This window comes from Phocoena phocoena, chromosome 2 (genome assembly GCF_963924675.1).
Source record: "Phocoena phocoena chromosome 2, mPhoPho1.1, whole genome shotgun sequence".
Lineage (NCBI taxonomy): Eukaryota > Metazoa > Chordata > Mammalia > Artiodactyla > Phocoenidae > Phocoena > Phocoena phocoena.
In genome coordinates, this window is record NC_089220.1 from 33,272,394 (window position 1) to 33,290,198 (window position 17,805).

Below are 17,805 nucleotides of genomic sequence, written 5' to 3' on the forward strand. Positions count from 1 at the left end.
GAGCCATCACAGCACACTCTGTATACTCATACACCATGATTCCCCAACCACCTGACTGTGAGCTTTCCAAACGGCAGAGCCTTAGCTTCTGTCTCTGTATCCCTAGCCATCTGTCTAGCACAGGACCCAGTAGAGAGTCCTAATAAACACCCTTATGGTAAATCAGACTAAAGTACTTCAATCGCCACTCTTCTGTGAATGTGGGAGATTCCTCTTTCCAAAGCAGAGCTGTTGAGCCCCTGTTCTTTCCTCTCTGACACTTTCCCTGCACTGCCTACTGTCATCCGTCAATACAGTCAGCGCAGGCACATAGTTAAGGCTGACTGCACTTGGTAGGAATTTTAAAGCATACGTGATATATCGGTGAGAAAGATCACAATGGCAGTTTCGTGCTTCTTTTAGGTGAGTACAGGTCTAAAGCTTTAAATCATTCTTTGTCTCTCTTGTAGCTGTAGGTGCCTCATTCATTCATCAAATATTTAAGATGTAACTCCTATTATCAGGCACTATTCCGAGAGATCCAGCAGTGAACAAAAGAGACAAAGATGCCTCTCCTCAGGGAGCTTACATTGCAATGACCCTAAGACAAGATTTTCTTGCTGATTTACCTTAATTTTGGACTATCGTGTCAAAGTGCAAGCTATTTCCCTTGGTTCCAGTTGGGTCTCTGAAGGAGCAAAGGCGGTTCTGCCTGGCTGGGCTTTGGCTCCCACCTGGTGCTCTGGCAGCCACTTATTCACTAATGTTGGTTTCCTGAGCTCTACCTTTAAAGATTTCAACGATCTATTCTATCTCTGGTCTAGTGGTCTCTTGCGGGAATGTTCTCCTTGTCACTCAACTCAGAAACAATTTATTTTGGTGCTTTTCCAGCCTCATTTATCTATACGTTATATTTATTGATTGATTGATTTTTATTGAAGTATAGTTGATTTACAATGTTGTGTTAGTTCTGGGTGTACAGCAAAGTGATTCCGTTATATATACATATATATCTATTTTTTTCAGATTCTTTCCCCTTATAGGTTATTACAAAATACTGAGTATAGTTCCCTGTGCTCTACAGTAGGTCCCTGCCGGTTACATATTTTATATATAGTAGTGTCTATATACTACACTATTACTATACAGTGTGTAGTAGTACACACTGTAGTAGTGTGTACTATTACACTACAAATTCCTAATTTAACACTCCCCGCATACTATATTTAAAAACAAAACAAAGTTTGTCTCCTTAATGCCTGGCCTACTGGGGTGTCATCCATCCTCTATAGCTGGAAGTAATACTCCTGGGAAACTTAGATCCTCTTAGCTGCTTTTATGGGCCTATTAGATAGAAGGATGGCTGAGAAAAATCAACATCAGAACCTAAAAAGGCCTCAATGTCTACTATTAAAACATAAGAAGCCCTCTCCAACACACACACACACACACACACACACACACACACACACACACGCACGCACACACACTTGCATTTCATCCATAAAACTCAGACCCTTTCCCGAAGGTAGGGAGTAATTTTGCTCCAGCATATTGTAAATTATGGAGAGGATGTAACTGATAGATACAGAGTTCTTCCTGCACACACTTCAGTTACCAGCTGCCATCTTGGCTTCTCTGCCTTATCTTGTCTTAAGCAGAGGTAAATGATGGCTGACCACAGGACAGACATATAGTCTGTGCTAACGGGCCTGCCATATGACCCTCAAGAGGAGGCGACTTATACACAGGTAAGCTTAGGCCTCATATCTCATCAGATAATAATTGTTTGGAGTAGGAAGTGAATTCTGAATAAACAGAAGAGACCTCTCTCCACCCTGAAGAGAAAACGCTAGGGCTGACTGTGGGCATAACAAAAATTAGATCAAAGAGGAGCCAGAACTGGAACTAGAAATAAAATGTTTTCAAATGTTTAAAAAGAAAAACAATATGTTGGCTTGAAGGCATGGACTAGCAATAGGGAGGTAATACCAAAAATTTGATCTAGAAGAAGACGATTTTGAGAATGGATGTGACTGGAGGGACTGACAAAGGTACACAGACGTCTGGGTTTACTAGCAAACTAATTAAAAATACTTGCTCAGTTGGACACAGTTGTTTAACTAGATGTTATAGTGGGGTACTCAGTCCATAGGTACACCCTTCTAAAGGAATCTTATAAGGGGAAAATGCCCCTTATCCATGGACCCTACTGAAAGGATAGGTGCACTGGCCAGGTTTTTTTTAACCATATGACTTCTTGGCATTGGCTGATTAGACAAAAAGATAACCCAGCCACAGAATTAGCAGGTGTGAAAAGGTAAATTGGGCCGATCAGCTTATAAGGTCAATGTTCAGTGCCATGGAAAGCTGAGGCAGATATGAGAAAAATGAAGAGAATGACCTAAGTTTAAACCTTTCCAATTTTCATGTAATCTGGCTGTACTTTACTTCCTATTTGCACAAAGCCATGAGAATGCCAACTTATCCTTACAAAAGAACTCAGTGGATGAAAATGTAAGTTCTGGAGCCAGACTCTCTGGGTTGGAATCCTGGCTCTGCCCATAATTGTGTTGCTTTCTAGGACTCAGTTCCTTCATCTAGAAAATGGGATAATGATTACCATCTGCCTCAGAGGCTTGTTGTGGGTATTAAATGTGATAGTGGATGTACAATGCCAGGCACATGATATACGGTCCATGAATGTTAGCTACAGTTATAAGTAGGCCTGACTTTTTTTAAAGCAAACTTGAGTGGCTTTCTGTTTCTTGCTACCAAAAGAACCCTGAAACAGTCTAGTAAATACTCTCTCCCAGACATAAGATAGAGCCTGCAGAAAACACCACTGGCAACCCAGTGGAGGCAGGTGGCTGCCATGAGTCTGATGGTGTCCCTTCTACATGCCTATGCCCTCTCTTAGGGTATTACCTCCTTGAGAGCTCGGATGGAGACACATTCATCTTGGTATTCCTATGCCTAACGCGGACAAGAGACTCAATGAATAAAGAGTGGTTCTCAAAGTGTGGTCCCCAGAACAGCAGTATTAACAACTCCTGAGAATTTGTTAGAATTGCAAATCCTCTGGCCCCTCCCAAGACTGACTGAAACCCTGGGAGCGGGAGCCCAGCAAGGTGTGTATTGATAACCCCTCCAGGTGATTCTGATGCATGCTAAAGTTTGAGAACCACTGGGATGAAGGTTCTGTTGGGGAAACACTACCACCCCATAGCCTTGACTGAAGAACAGCCTACTCTATCTCGGGAGACCATTCACCTTTGAGCACGTGACTTGGGAAGAGACGCACACGTAACTATAAGGGAGGAAGGAGAAATGCTCCCAGCCAGTCGAATAAGTCCCATCAATCATGTTGATCAAGGAAATGACATGCTACCGATGGATCATCCTCACATTCTTCTCACAGAGGCTTCAAGAAAAATCGACTCCCTAACATGGCACGCCAGATGTCCATGATCCACACTGCTGACTTCTCAAGTCCTACCCCCCTGCATTCCCGTACATGCCCCCTACACTCCCAGTCATAAGGAATGACTGGGAGTTCTTCAAATGACCATGCCCTTGCCACCATACCTTTAGTAATGATGTATCCTCTACCTAGAACATCATTTCTTCCATCTCTGTATCCTTAGCACTAAGTGTAGTTCCTGGTGCCTAATGGGTATCCCATTTCCCTAAATATTTGATGAGTTCATTGTCTCCTTACCTCCCATATCCCCATCCCTAAGCCATCTTACACATCTCGTCTGGACAGTCTTCAGAGTACAAATTATGATCATTTTATCACAAAACCTTAATTCAGTCTGGCGTTCAAAGTCTGGCCCCGATCTACTTCCAAATTCATTGCACATGACCTCCTATATTTACCCTAAAACCCCAGGCAAATGGGGCTCCTTTGCTACCTTCCCAACATATGCTACATTTCCGTACAACACAGATCCTGTTATTTACTGAGTACCCTCTAGGAACTAGGGGACACAGGGGTGATCAAGACGAAGTCCCTGACCTTGAGAAGATGATATGAACTAGGGGATACAGGGGTGATCAAGACGAAGCCCCTGACCTTGAGAAGATGATATGAAAGCAAAGGAGGCAGACCATAAACTCATAAACAAATAAACTTATAAGATCAGGTAGTGATAAGGGCAATGAAGAAAATCAAGTAGGCTTAGGGGATAGAGAAGGCTGGGAAGGGGGTAGTGGTTTCATCTTAGATAGAGAGGTGACGGAAGACCTCTCTGAGAAGATGACACTTGAGTGAGACTGAAGGTAGTGAGGCAACAGGCCAAGGGAAGTTCTGGACAAGCGCGCCAGTCAGTGGGAAGAACAAGTTCGAAAGACCAGAGGCAGAAAGCCCAGAGCCTAAGGAACAAGGGAGTGGGCTGTACAGCTGGAACAGGTTTGAAGAGGAGGATAATGATAGGAGATAAGGGCAGACAAGGCCTATTTTGAACTTAATGTCTTAGTTCTCAGCATTTCCTGATCTTTCCTCTGCCTATTGAAATCCTATCTATCCCTCAAGGCCTATCTCTTACATCTTCCTCCCTGGACCCTTCAGATCTCCCTTTGCTGAAAGAGATGTTCCCTTCTTCCTGAATCCCGGGGACTTTGGTCCATACCATACTTGCCTAAAGCACGGCACACATTCAACCTAATACTGTTCTTCTTTAGAATGGTTCTCAAACTGCGCTGTAAGTGTCTTGAGGGCAGGGACCATATCTCGCTCATTTCTGGATTTCCTGTAACATTAACACAGTGCATATAGTAGAGGCTCCACAACTCATGAAATCATCAGGCTGGAAGGCACTTAAAGGTCTCCTCATCTAGCCAAAAAGGTTTTTTTTGGAGGGACCATAGCTCTAAAACTATGCTACTATATGCAGGAATGCAGCTAATGCACAGGAAAAGTCAGTCTGACTGAATAAAATACAGTTTAATCCAACTGGTATTTATCGAGTGGCTTATCAGAAGAAGGAAGCAAAGCAAAGCCCTCAGAGAGATCCAAACCTAGGTCAGAGCTCAGCTGGACTGTCATTGGGCCAGACCACCTTGCCAGACCTTGTTACAATCCTCCCCAAATCCTAGTAAATATCACCAATGCATTCTGAAAGTCTTCCCTGCCACATAACAACACAAACTAAGTTATCCCCTGGCATCACTCCTAGGAACCAGCCATTCTTTATGATTGCTGACCTGGACGCCTCTCATCTTTGGTATAGAATTCTCTTCGATGATGTAAACAAGGATCTCTTCTCAGAGAATCCTTTGGATTTGAAGACCTCCGGGATCACACCCCCTCTTGGCATCCCATTCTCTGGGCTTCCAGCCCTGCCACCTCTGTAGTTGAAGCAACTGGCAAAACTGGCTTTGGTGTTCTCATCCCTTCTGCCTTCATGACACTGAGATGTGAACAGGAACATATGTAGATCTGGGAAATGAGCCAGTAAATCCGCCTCGAAGACTGCTTCCCGAAGAAAACTTCTGGCTCTCATCTCATTTGATCTTAATGCACCTCCTGCTTCAAATGTGTCTCTCTGGCAAACTCTCACTAGCAAAACAGAACTCCTGACCAAGAAATGCTTCCTGGTGCTTGACTTCACTGTTCCTTTCTCCTTTTGATCCCTTGGCTGTGGTTCTATCGCCCGCTGGCCTCTCGGCTGAAAATCCTCAACAAGTTCCTCTCCTTTGTGAGATCCACAGCTTTTCAGATGTTTGTGGGCTGTGCCCATTCCCCCCTCAACTCTAGTGGCCCGCACCTCACATAATATTTAGGCTTTCTTTAGCTAAATGCTACAGGGCTTGGGAGGTATTTCAATCTTCTAAGCTTTTTCTATAAATTAGGCCTTTCATGGCAGCTGAACCGTTGCGGGAAGTGGTATATACCCAGCTAAGGGCCGTGGATTCTTAAATACTAGGGGGAGTGGGGCACGGGTAGGTGTGTGTCCCCTTGTGAACAGAAGCACGTGAAGTTGTGTGTGTTGATACGTGTCTATGGCTTTGGAATCAAAAACTGAAAGGTCACTAGGACACAAGTATTTGTATCCCAAACTCCCTCCTAAGAGGCAGCAGTGTGCAAATCTAGGATCTCACAGGAGGGGCTCTGGCTTCTGTTCCCGGCACCACCACCTCTCACTCGCTGTGTGGCCTTTGGGCAACTCCCTTCTCGCCTTCAGGCTTCACTTGCTTGAGGTGGATTAAATGATTCATCACGTTAAGACATTTTTAAATACTATGGAAATGCTAATGTTCACAGTGTTGATCATCATTGTTAATATTAACCTTGAAGTGACATTTCATGTTTTCAAAGCACTAATTATAACCAACCTGCACCATGCCCCCAAGAGGCGGATTTTTTTTTTTTTTTCAAGAGGTGGATTTTTAAAGCTGCTCCGCCCACATTCACTTGCACAGGGTCCTACCCAAACCAATGAACATTTAGTTTGAGGTTGGGTTATGCAGGGCTTTGGAGCCAACGTGTGGACAGAGTCCGGCTAACTTGACCAACCTACCCCAAAGTTTGTGGTTAATGGATTACAAATTTGGGTAATGCTGGACAATAAATTACAACTATAATAATAAAGCTGAAAGGACACACAATTTAAGCAGAAACACCAGTGTTTTTTATCGGAAATGAAAGAAACCATTGATCATAGCAACTGTCTGAGATTAGCAGGGAGCCACATTTTCAAACATCCTGCAGTAACTCCAGAGCAGATCCAGCTGGAAAGCAAGAGTGGAAATAAAACTTGAAAATTCCTACCACGCTTTGAAGTCTGCCTCTTTCACAACCATGAGTCCCTGATTCGTCCCAACCATTCTGAGCTGCTCTTGCTTGTTGAATTTATTTTAAAAGAGACACAAGCCACGCACTTGCATATAATCTATCAAATGGACTCCAGCTTTTTGCAGGGATGGTTTGTTAGGGAATATGAATCCCAAAATACCTTCTCTTGCACATGAAATCAGCCATCAGTTCAACTGGAATAGAAAGGCTTCCGATACTAAAACTAGAAACCACTCTTGTTTCTAGTAAATACTACTTTTTCCTCTGTGTTCTTTCCTTGACCCATCCAGGTACTTTTAATTTTTAGTTTTTTAAGGCTGTTATCTATGAAAAACTATTACTACAGATAAAAGGATATTAAGTGCCACCCTAGGCTCCTAAAATGGGCGCGTCACCACACCGAAGTGACTGCTATCCCGGTAAATTATCTGAGGAAGGATAGCCAATGACCTAGGTTGAACAAAGCTTCAATCTTGCACAGGGCCCACTGTCACCGCACCTACCAACTGTGCCTGGGTGGATAGGGGCTCAGCCAGTCCTTTCTGCTCAAACCCAGGTGACTTCAGAATAGGACATGGTGTCTTAGGCCAGCTGGACTGTTAGATCCTTTCTCTACTGATCACTATGACTGAGATCCAATCATCCTTAGCATCTTCGACGAACGCCGGGAAGAAATGTCAAGGGCATCTAAGAAACATGTCCTTGGTCACAGAACAGTCACAATAACCTAGTAAGTAACCAGACACTGAACTTCATAATAACCTACACGCCTGAGTTTCTGTCAACAGAGCAAAACACCGAAGAAGAAAATAGTTTGATTCACAGTGCCTGGTCAAGAACAATGTAGATCATAAAGTCAAAAATCCTGATTTCTGCCCTTGGGTTCACAATATAACTCTGGTCAATCTGCAGAAGTCTCAGCCGGTCCATTCCCCCACAGGAAGAAAATAATGTTTGTGAAAGGCACGCTGAAAACTGACAAGCACACTTGCACATATGAGGAGTTATTTTAACTAAATAGGAAAAATTCAATTTGCCCTCTCATGCCTTCTCAGGACACAAAGCTTACGGGGTAGGAGCAATGTCGGGGGAGTCCTTTGGTGTCCACTTCTCCCTTCTTTGGCTCTCCCAACTGGGAGCTGAATAATTCACTGGGGGAATGAATCCTCAAAGGGAATCAGACCGTGGACCCTAGCAGTGAACGTAGGTCTACATAATCCAAGCAACAACCCAGGCACAAATTTAATAAGGAAAAAAAGCCCCAGCAACACAAAAACAAAGAACTCTCAACTTTACAAACACTGGGAGTGCAACAGCTGGTCAGCCGAGATTAAAGGAGCGTGAGAGAACACCTCCCCATCTCCTGCCTTCTCCTCCCCCGTCGAGGTCCCGCAGCCAGCCAGGGCTCGCTTTTACAGCCCTGTGCAGATGACCTTGTTCCAGCTAAGATAGGAACTCTTTGATCTCAGCAGGGGGATGCTCTGGGCCTGCAGCTGGTAGATATTAATAGTACAGGATCCGCTGGTGTGGAAGAGATCTCTCAGTTGGGCCAGGTCACTCAGATCCCCTGCTCTGAGTCAGAGCAGAAGGAACTTCATTTCCCCGCATCAGCCCCTGCTGGGTACTTCTCTCGGGTCAACTCAAATCATTTTCTCACTGGCTGCTCTCGGTCGCTTGTTCTCACCCCGCAACTGTTTTCAAGGGAGCGCTGTTTAAGCCGTGCCCTCTGCTCTTGTAGCTGAAATCTGTTACAGGACAAGGTGAACCCTGGGCTCAGCCCATCACAGTGTGTTTCTCACTCTCACCAGCTTGCACACACTTCTAGTGTACATGTTTGCGTGGGAGAGAGGGTAGAGAGAGTAAGAGACAGACAGACAAGCCTAGAAGTGTTTACAGAGAGAGAGAGAGACAGCAGTATGGGGAGAGGGGGCTGTTAGAGGTATGCTGATGTATCAGTGCTAAGATTTCCGAGGATCCTTTCCATTATGTTTAATCTAGGACGACGAGGTCACTCTTCCCACCCTGTAAATCAGAATTTTAAAACCCCATCACCAAGTGAACGCTCCTGACCTTCAGACCCACATCACATCTTACAGAGTCAGAGCTAGAAAAGGCTTCAGCCATCTTATATTCAACCTATCTGTCTGTCATTTAACAGAAAAAACTGAGGCCCAAAGTGATTAAAAGAGCTGCCCAAGATCACAGAGCTAATAACACAAGGGCAAAGCTGATGATACAATGCATGCTTACAACAACAGAGAGATTTGTACATTTTAATCATAGCAACATTAACCACCACTGCAATATATTTGAATAGGTATAAGTGTTCTAAGAAATGTATCATTTTCTTTCGCTCACTGGTAAGGAACTTCATTATAGGCTTCGGAAAAAAAATTCTATAGACTCTTTATCTGCTTAGCTATGGAAGGAAAAGATCTAGAAAACTCAATCGCTTCCATTCTCCCTGGGGTTTCATAATAAGAAAAAGTTGTCTAAGGATGAGCTGGTAACTCTCCCTTGGCCAGGAACAGGACTTTACCATTTTTTTGAAGCAGTCACTCTGCAGCCACAAAGCAATTTCCTTTATATCTGTTTTGCTTCTGTTCTTTGCTTGAGATAAACCAGGAAGCCAGGACAAAGAAAAGTACTCTTACTTATTGGCTTTCAGATAAGGAAACAAGATAGTCTCTTCTGGTCTCCTCCTTGGAACTGAATAAATGTGTACGTGTGTAATACTTATAATAATAATTTTTAATCACGTTCATAGGTCTTTATGTGATTCTCATGGTTCACTGTTGTTACAAAGCATTTACTATGGTACTGGTTCAGCATTTATTTACTGCCTACTACGTACCTAGAACTTTGCTGGTCATTCAGGCACAACAAAAAGAATACAAGAGAGCCTGTGACCTTAATCTTAATCTGGTGGGGAAACCATGAAAAGTTAATTTCTTTTTTTTTTTTTTTTACCTTTTCTGTCTATTGCTGATCTGGTAGAAGGGCCACAGAGGAAGAAGAGAGAGTGAGACCAAGGCAGACTGGAACAGGCAAGGAGGTTTTGTGGAAGAGGTGGTTTTTTTTTTTTTTTTTTTTAATTTATTTTTTTAATACAGCAGGTTCTTACTAGTTATCCATTTTATACATATTAGTGTATATATGTCAACCCCAATCTCCCAGTTCATCCCACCACCACCACCCCCCACCCCCATTTTTCCCCCTTGGTGTCCATACGTGAAGAGGTGGTCTTTAAATAAACCTCGAAGGAGTGGGAGGATTTGGGAAGAAAAGATGAGGTAGGAGTGAAAAAGGGAAATGCTGTTCTAGAAGGGTGAGTTGTCTCTGCAGAGGCACGGAGCCAGGGCTCAGGAGAGCAGGCAGAAGGTCAGCACACTTGCTGGAGGAGCTTCACAGAGGGTGAAGAGGAAGGAAAGGACAGACTACAAAGAGTTAAGAAGCATCAACTTAATCTAGCGTATTTTTGGGGAAACTGATCCACACAAGAGAAAAGAAAAAAACCTGATTTTCAGCATTTGCTGATTTCCATGGTGTAAATACGTCCACCCTGGTTGACTGCAAGCTAACAAGCCACAAATTCCCGAATATCTTAAAATCAGCTTGTTGATTTTTGCCCATTCTCAGGAAATGGGCTAAAACAATGTCAAGATTCCTGAATAGGAGACTGACACAGTAAAAGGAAGCCAGAAATGGGGAAGTTTCATTTGGTAGTGTAAGATGTACGTGGGAGAGGCTGGAGTTGGGAAGGCCATTTTGGAATTTATTAACATAATCCAAGTGTGAGTTTTTAATAAGTCAGCTGATCACAATACAACTCACAAAAAAGAGGGCACAGATATATTTGGAAAGGACGACCCAGTAGACTTGATGATGAAAGAAGTGTATGGAGGGAACGAAAAATGATGATTCAGCTTTTTAGCGGGAATGACAATGCATCACTGAGTGTGGAAATACGGTACACAGAGCACCCTACAGTTGTTATAAATAAGTAATTCGTTTCACTCTGAAAAACACTGCTGAGAAGCAGGGATATGGTCCTTGCCATTTTTGAGACCATAATCCAAGGCCAATCCACGGAAAACCACCTGGGCAGTTAGGAGCCTTGCTAGCCCTAGAGGTCCCATATATTCCATCATGAATAATTCTCAGAAAATGGAAAGTGCAGAGGGGCCTGGAACAGCTATGCTCATCCACCCAGGCCCACAGCATACTGCCCTGAAAGAGATCAGACTACGACTAGCAGAACTCAGAAATGTCAAGTGAGAACTTTCAGTAAAACTAGAAACCACCCACTGGCTCAGTGGTGTAATTCCCCTAGCTACATAAACCAGAGCCAGTCTGACCTTTGCTGGCATGGGAGGGTGGAGAAAATTTTGCAGATTTACCAACGTGGCTAGTTTTTCTTAATCCTTCTGTAAAGCTGATTGGGAACGCCACGTCTCCAGCACCTGATACTGGTGTACACTTTTAGCCAGTCCAAAAGTACCCGGCACAAACAAAAGGTTAAATTGCTGTACAACCATGAGTAAAGCCAACTTCTGAGCATCAGTCTCAAAAACGAAGTCATTTAGCAGTTCACCAGCCCTCATACTGAGGACCCAAAAGAACCTACTGAGGAGTGACGAGCCTTAGGTGGAGGTGATAGATGCCTGTGAAGATGATTCACTCAGGTGAAAAAGGAAGCTCACTTATAGAGACAGAGCAACACACTCTCCAAATATAAGGGATCAGATGCCAGGAAAGGTGGCCAAGCCTATATCGCCAGGCTCCGGCTGGGTTCACTGGCCAGGGCCTGTTAGCTGTGTGTCTCAGTTCTCAGCAGAAGGCAGAGAGGCAGTGGCGGAGCCGTATGTCAGTGTCAAGTTTCAGCCCCTCTAAGACAGATCCCTTACCTTCAGACAGGGACAAATCATCAGCTGGAGACACCAGGTCTGCCTGAGAAGCTAGGGCTCCACTCAGATGGGTTGTAATTTGATTCGTCAAGATAACCTGTGAACAGACAAGGAGAAGGCGGAGGGAAGGGAGAAGAGAGAAGACCAAATTAATTATTAGAGCTATCAAAAGGCTGTAGTTTAGGGGAAGACTGATAAGTACGCAGGTAGGAAAACCCCAGCTCTGACTTGCATCAGTTTTATCTTTAGGCCAGAACTATCTGGCAACGCCTCCAGGTCATTCAAATCACAGAAGACCGAGGAAACAGACTGACTTTTTTCAGAGCTTAAACCACTAATCAATTCTTTCTAAATGCTGAGTAAATTGGGACAGAGAAGTGTCACCATATTACCTGAATAATAGAAGGCCAACCAGAGAATTAAGATGAATACGTGCACACTTTATCATTTTTAAATTATATTCACAACATACAATATGACTAGCGCCGAAGAAAAGCAATAATTTAACATCTGGGTGCCTGGGGCTTCTTCCCTTGTTAACTGGAAAGTCAGAATTTTATTTCCAAATTTGTGAAATTAGAATAAAATTCATCTCTAAAGGAATAGCACTCTTCTTCTTTTCAGTACGTTGAATTCTAACAAAAGAATTCCAAAGTCTCACTATGTATTTAAAACACAAATTAATAGAATCCGACCTATACAAAGTAAAGTTCATAACATTTAAAATTCCTAGAAAGGACTCTAAAGTTACCTAATCCACATGATTTATTTCCACACAATATTTTTACATGTGGTTCCATCCAGAAATTATTCTTTTCCTTAAAAAATCCTCATTTATAAAATTTGCTCTATTGTTTAGAAACCTAAAGGAAGAACAAAATACAGATTCTCTCCTGGAGAACTGCAGCAAGACTAACGTTTACAATCATTTCTCAAGATTTGAGGTGTTCCCATCGTGGGCATCTTGGTGAACCATCTTGGTCCCTCAGAGGAAACGTAACTTCTGAGAAACTAGGCATTTGGTACCTGGAATATGCAACTAGCCAAATCGTCATGGTCTGTCCCAAGGGTCAGCTATGGTTTTGCTGCCACCCTGATTGGAGCAGAAATGGAAATTGTCTCCATTCTTTATTGTCCAGCTTTTCAGCCACACCTCTGTCGCTGTCTCTTGAATGGACCAATGACACGTTATAAATCCTATGCCCATGGCAGCTTAATTGGGGGCTGAGAGGGGAGCACGATGGCAGGGTCAGGAAAAGAAGTGAAGTACTCTATTAACAAAGACAGCCTGTCCGAGGTCTTTGTGTGTCAACTAGGCTCGTGTGAATCCCCAGCTACTCTGCAGCGATGACCGGATGTTGCAGTATTCCACTGAGTATTTGCTAATCTCATCCTTCCTATTCTTTTGTATTGCTCATTTTCATCTGGACTGGTAAGAATCACATATGATAAGTCTTTCAATTAAAATGGCTGGAAATGGCCAAATAAAAGCCTGCTCTTTTAAGAAATAAATACTCATATTCAGGAGCAAGAATAAGCAATTATGTTCATTTTCCTCTTTATTATATAGGGTACGGGCTTTGGTGTTCAATAAAACTGGGTTCAAATTCTGACTGTGACACTGTGAACCTTGGGAAAGTTACTTGAATCTTTGAGCTTCATCTATTCATAGGTAAAATAACACCTATCTTATAGAACCGTTATGAGAATTGAATGAGATAATCAATGTAAGGTATTTAATATAGTGTCTGGCACGTGATAAATATCCAGTAAATGTAAGCCATTGTTGTTGCTATTATTTCCTTAAGAAGAATGTTATATAGGTTAATAAATTACTAATAAAGTATATGCCACATGCTTCAGATCACTGGATCTAACAACAGATCATGAAATCACAATTTTCTACATCAGGATATATACTTCAGTACCTGATCATTTCTACCAGTCTCAGTCCTTCCTAAGCTTAACTTCGTTTCAAAGAATTTGTGTAAAAATCTCAGTAAGAAAACGATAGTAATTATTTAAAGCAAGACCAGTAAGAAACCGGCATTGTTTTGAGAATAGCACGTGAGTTTTCTACCAGTGAAGAAAATAATGTATCTGTCATAGTTTAAAAAAAAAAAAAGAAGTGAAGCTTCAGGAGATCTAGACATGTAAGCTCTATTTTGGGGGGAATTCTTCTAAAAGGTGGTTTGGTGAAAATGACTAGAACACTAGTGATATAGTAACAGTAATGAGAAAAATAATTATTGAATACCAACCATGCAAAGCATGTCACCATGTACACAGGGGAAAATAAAGAGGTGAAGGCTCTGTGTGTCTTCTCTAAAACTTGCAAGTTAAAAGATAAGACATTTACTAAGATATTCAGACCACTTTTTCTCAATTTTGTTATTATTTCCCTGGTCCTACAATGGAAACTTATACTGAGATGATGGCTTTATTGTACATAGCTAACAAGATGACACCCTGCTGAGCCTAAAACCAAACTACAGATGCGCCTCCAAAGATACCCACCCCCAGTGCCACTTCCAATGCAAGAGTAGATGGAGAAGAAACCATTTGTACTCTCCAATGGCAAAAGAACAAGCTCCTAAGTGGTTTCGCTAATGATCCACTCCCTTTTTATTACGAGTCTGAAAGCCAAATTGCTGAAGGGATACATAGCAACCAGACGCAGGGGGTTGCTTTTGCTGAATTGTTGTGATTTTCTAAATCCGTGATCAGCAAAATGATAAAATGGAAATATTTCCAAATAGCACTGATTACAAATAATCATGACTTGGGCAGAAGCCTATAGATGTGTTGTCCTCTGAGGCAATCTGGAGACATGAAAACTACACTCCTAAAATAACTTATCAAATACTATTACACATTATAAACAGAGTCTTAACACTATCTGCTTTCCAAAAGTGAGTTCTGACTGACACTTCAGAGGGTCTTTCGGGCTGCTCTGCTCCACTGGAAAGAGGAAGGCTTCTGACACTTGGTACTAAATCTGTGCGGGAGCAGTGTGCACAATGATTAGGCTGAGGGCTTTGGAGTCAAACAAACGTGAGTTCAGATCCTGGGTTCCACCGCTTACTAACTATGTGATGTTGAGCAAGTTTCACAACTCTCTGGGTATAATTCTTAACTCACAGGGTTTTGAGGATTAAACTGGATAATGCACATAAAGTCCTGAGCATAGTGCCTGGCCAATGGGAAATGCTTAAATGTTAACCTCCATCACTGTCTTTGCTGATTTTACACCTTGCTTGTTGAGAAAGAAAACCCATGCCTGCTTCCCTTTTGTACAACACAGAGTACGCTGATGACAAAGAACAAATATTTGCTGGTGATATGCTCAAAACGCATAAGAATTTAATTGGAAGTGCATGCTATTTTTGCCATTTCTCTAGAAGTATGACTTATTAAAAACATACAACACACCCCACCCCCCTTCCTGCTACTACCATCAATTTCAAATCCAACGGCTAGAGTGAGATTCTTGGACGAAGGGGAAATTTTGCTTTTGTTTTTTTGATGGTAGTGATTACATCTTTACATCTGAAGCCAGGAGAAAATGGAATTCAGCTTAGTTTACTCTTCAGGCAACAGAAGACCATCTACCTACTGAGGGGAAACAGGCAGCCCTCTACATTGTATAAAGTAACTGTTAACACCATGCAACTCTGTATATGAAGAGACCGCTTACTCCCAGGGCTTCCTTGCAAAGCCGGCAGGTTGTAGGATGCTTCAGGTACACATGAATAGGAAACGACTCCTCATATCATGTCACATATACCTTGAGTCTCGTTTTTAGTGCTCCCCTCCCAAGGCAAAATGGGGGGGGGGATGCTAAGTTTGCCCCTGGGTTCTAAGTTTCCCTTGCATCATTCAACTTCCCTAAATGCATCCTACTCGACCCTTCTGTGCACTGTAGTTCAACACCTAAGCTCAGTTCAAGGGAACAATGAAGCTCTCAAAGAAGAATAAACTTCAGAGTACAGATTCATAAATAACCTAATAGGCCCCGCCATCAGAGAGAGCAGGGCTTCTCTTATAAGCTAGAGAGGAGATGGAAAAACAGGAAGCAGTTAAAGACCAGAAGAACTAGTAAGGCGGATGGTTGGGAATGAATGTCATTTTGGTCAGAAGGCAGAAGGTCCTGGGGATGAAAACCTAGCCAACACACAAACAAACAAAAACATATGACTCTTTTCCACTAAGTATCAAAAAGGTAGCTTCCGAAAGCAAATAGCTAGAGGTTAAGGGGGAAGGAGCAGAATACACTGGTCAGAAGAACCATCAGCCCCCAGGGTCAGGGGACTGGTGAGCTGGAGTCCACTGACCAATCGAGCCTGACTCCCCACTAATCTCTGTGTCCATTGTGGACCACCTGCCTTCAGGTGGCACAGCTTTCTTCAGCTACGCTAGGACCAGACTAATTTAGGCTATACCCACACCCCATGCGTGTCTCCTGCCCCTGGTCCAAAATAAATCCTGCCTTAAGGGGCCTCTGTATGTGTCTAATCTGATCTACTCTACACTGAAGTATTAAAGACGAATCTCTATTGGGAGCTCCATGAGCAGCCACTTAGTTAGTATATTCCAGCCCAGTGGAAAATGGTGGAGAGAAGAGAAAGTGGGACAGCCCTGGAGAAATCAAAGTAGGGAACTGTCAGGCCTAAAGTTCCAGCTTTTGATAAAGAGCCTCCTTTCATTTGACCCTTGGGAGGTGACAAAGAGGGAGTTTGTGGTCAATCAGGAATAGGATAAGTTGGAATGGGATATCTGGCCCTGTTTGGTCAGCAGAAGAGAGATGCATGGTCAACAAAACAATAACTCAATACTTATAAGTCAGATTCTTTTAAGGACCTAAGAATATGGCACATGCCCTCATTCAGCTTTCTGTGGGGGCAGGTGAGAGGCAAATTTTATAATCCCCGCCTTCCAGAGAGGGAACTAGAGTCATCTGCCTGAGGTTAACAGTCTAGATAAGAAAGGGGGTCTACAGGCCTCCCTCCTAAGACAGCACTGGGCAGAGGAGAGGAGAGCCAGGAACCCTCAGCCCAGAGCCACAGGCAGGTCCAGGCCTTGATGCCCTGGTCTCCAGAATTCAATCTAATATAAGTAACGAACAAAGGGATCTAACACCTAGAAATACATTAAAAGATTATGAAAATGCTACATTGTAACAAGCCCAATCTTGTGACAAGAGTCCTTTCATACTCTGACGTTAATAAATAACCACAAACCAAGTAGCTTCAGCTTCTACAGGAGTGTCAAGCATTTGAGGCAATCCTAGCCCAATTCTGCCAGTCTTTTTAGTGGCTTTCGGTGGCTTCAGATGCATGTGGCTGGTCACTTCGGAAACCCACAGGAGGCTTGAGAACTAAAGCTCTTCGTGTCCTTGGTGCAACAGAGTTCAAGGATTCCTGGGCTAGAGGAGTCATGAGGCAACCTCAGGCATCTCGGGGGCATTTTTATGCCCAGAAGGACATCTGCTTTCTCCTCCCTCCCGCCCATTCCCTGCTAGAAACCTGCTACAGCCTAACACAGAGAATCAGAGAAGTCTCAAGACCACTTTAACTAAGCCTGAAGGGCTAGGTGCGGTGATTATCCTTATACTCACAGCTCCCAAGGAAACAGGCAGCCCACTGGATAACCTGGCCAGCCAGAGAAAGGGCATCAGTTGAGTGACAGAGAGAGACCTCAGGGCTGCCTCTGCTCCCAAACTGCCTACCTGCTGTCAAATCTAGCACTCTCAGATTGACAGGGCTCTGAACTGTAATGGAACAGAACTTTTTGTCAAATAATACACATGTATACACATGTATAGATGTATAACCGAATCGCTTTGCTGTACACCGGAAACTAACACAATATTGTAAATCAGCTATACTTCAATGAAAAAAAATTAAGTGACTGTAACCAAAACTTTCTCCAAATACTATATAGATAGATAGATAGATAGATAGATAGATATGACAGGGCTCTGCTTTTCATAGGTTTTGAAGGCAAAAAATGTTCGGATTTTTCCGTAAGATCTTATTTTTATACCACTATTATTTCAGCATAAAAAAATGACCTGTCTGCTTAAGGTGCGCTTTTTTAAAATGTTACTTTTGGTATCTA

The 17,805-nt window shown here is 42.9% G+C and overlaps 1 protein-coding gene across 1 annotated transcript in view; it reads right to left on the reverse strand.

Moving 5' to 3' along the window:
- Positions 1-17,805, reverse strand: part of RAD51B (RAD51 paralog B) — a 626,727-nt gene that overhangs the window by 169,677 nt on the left and 439,245 nt on the right. The window contains exon 7 of the mRNA XM_065871664.1: positions 11,686-11,782. Coding sequence (XP_065727736.1) covers positions 11,686-11,782 — 97 coding nt within the window. The remainder of the gene's footprint in view (positions 1-11,685; positions 11,783-17,805) is intronic.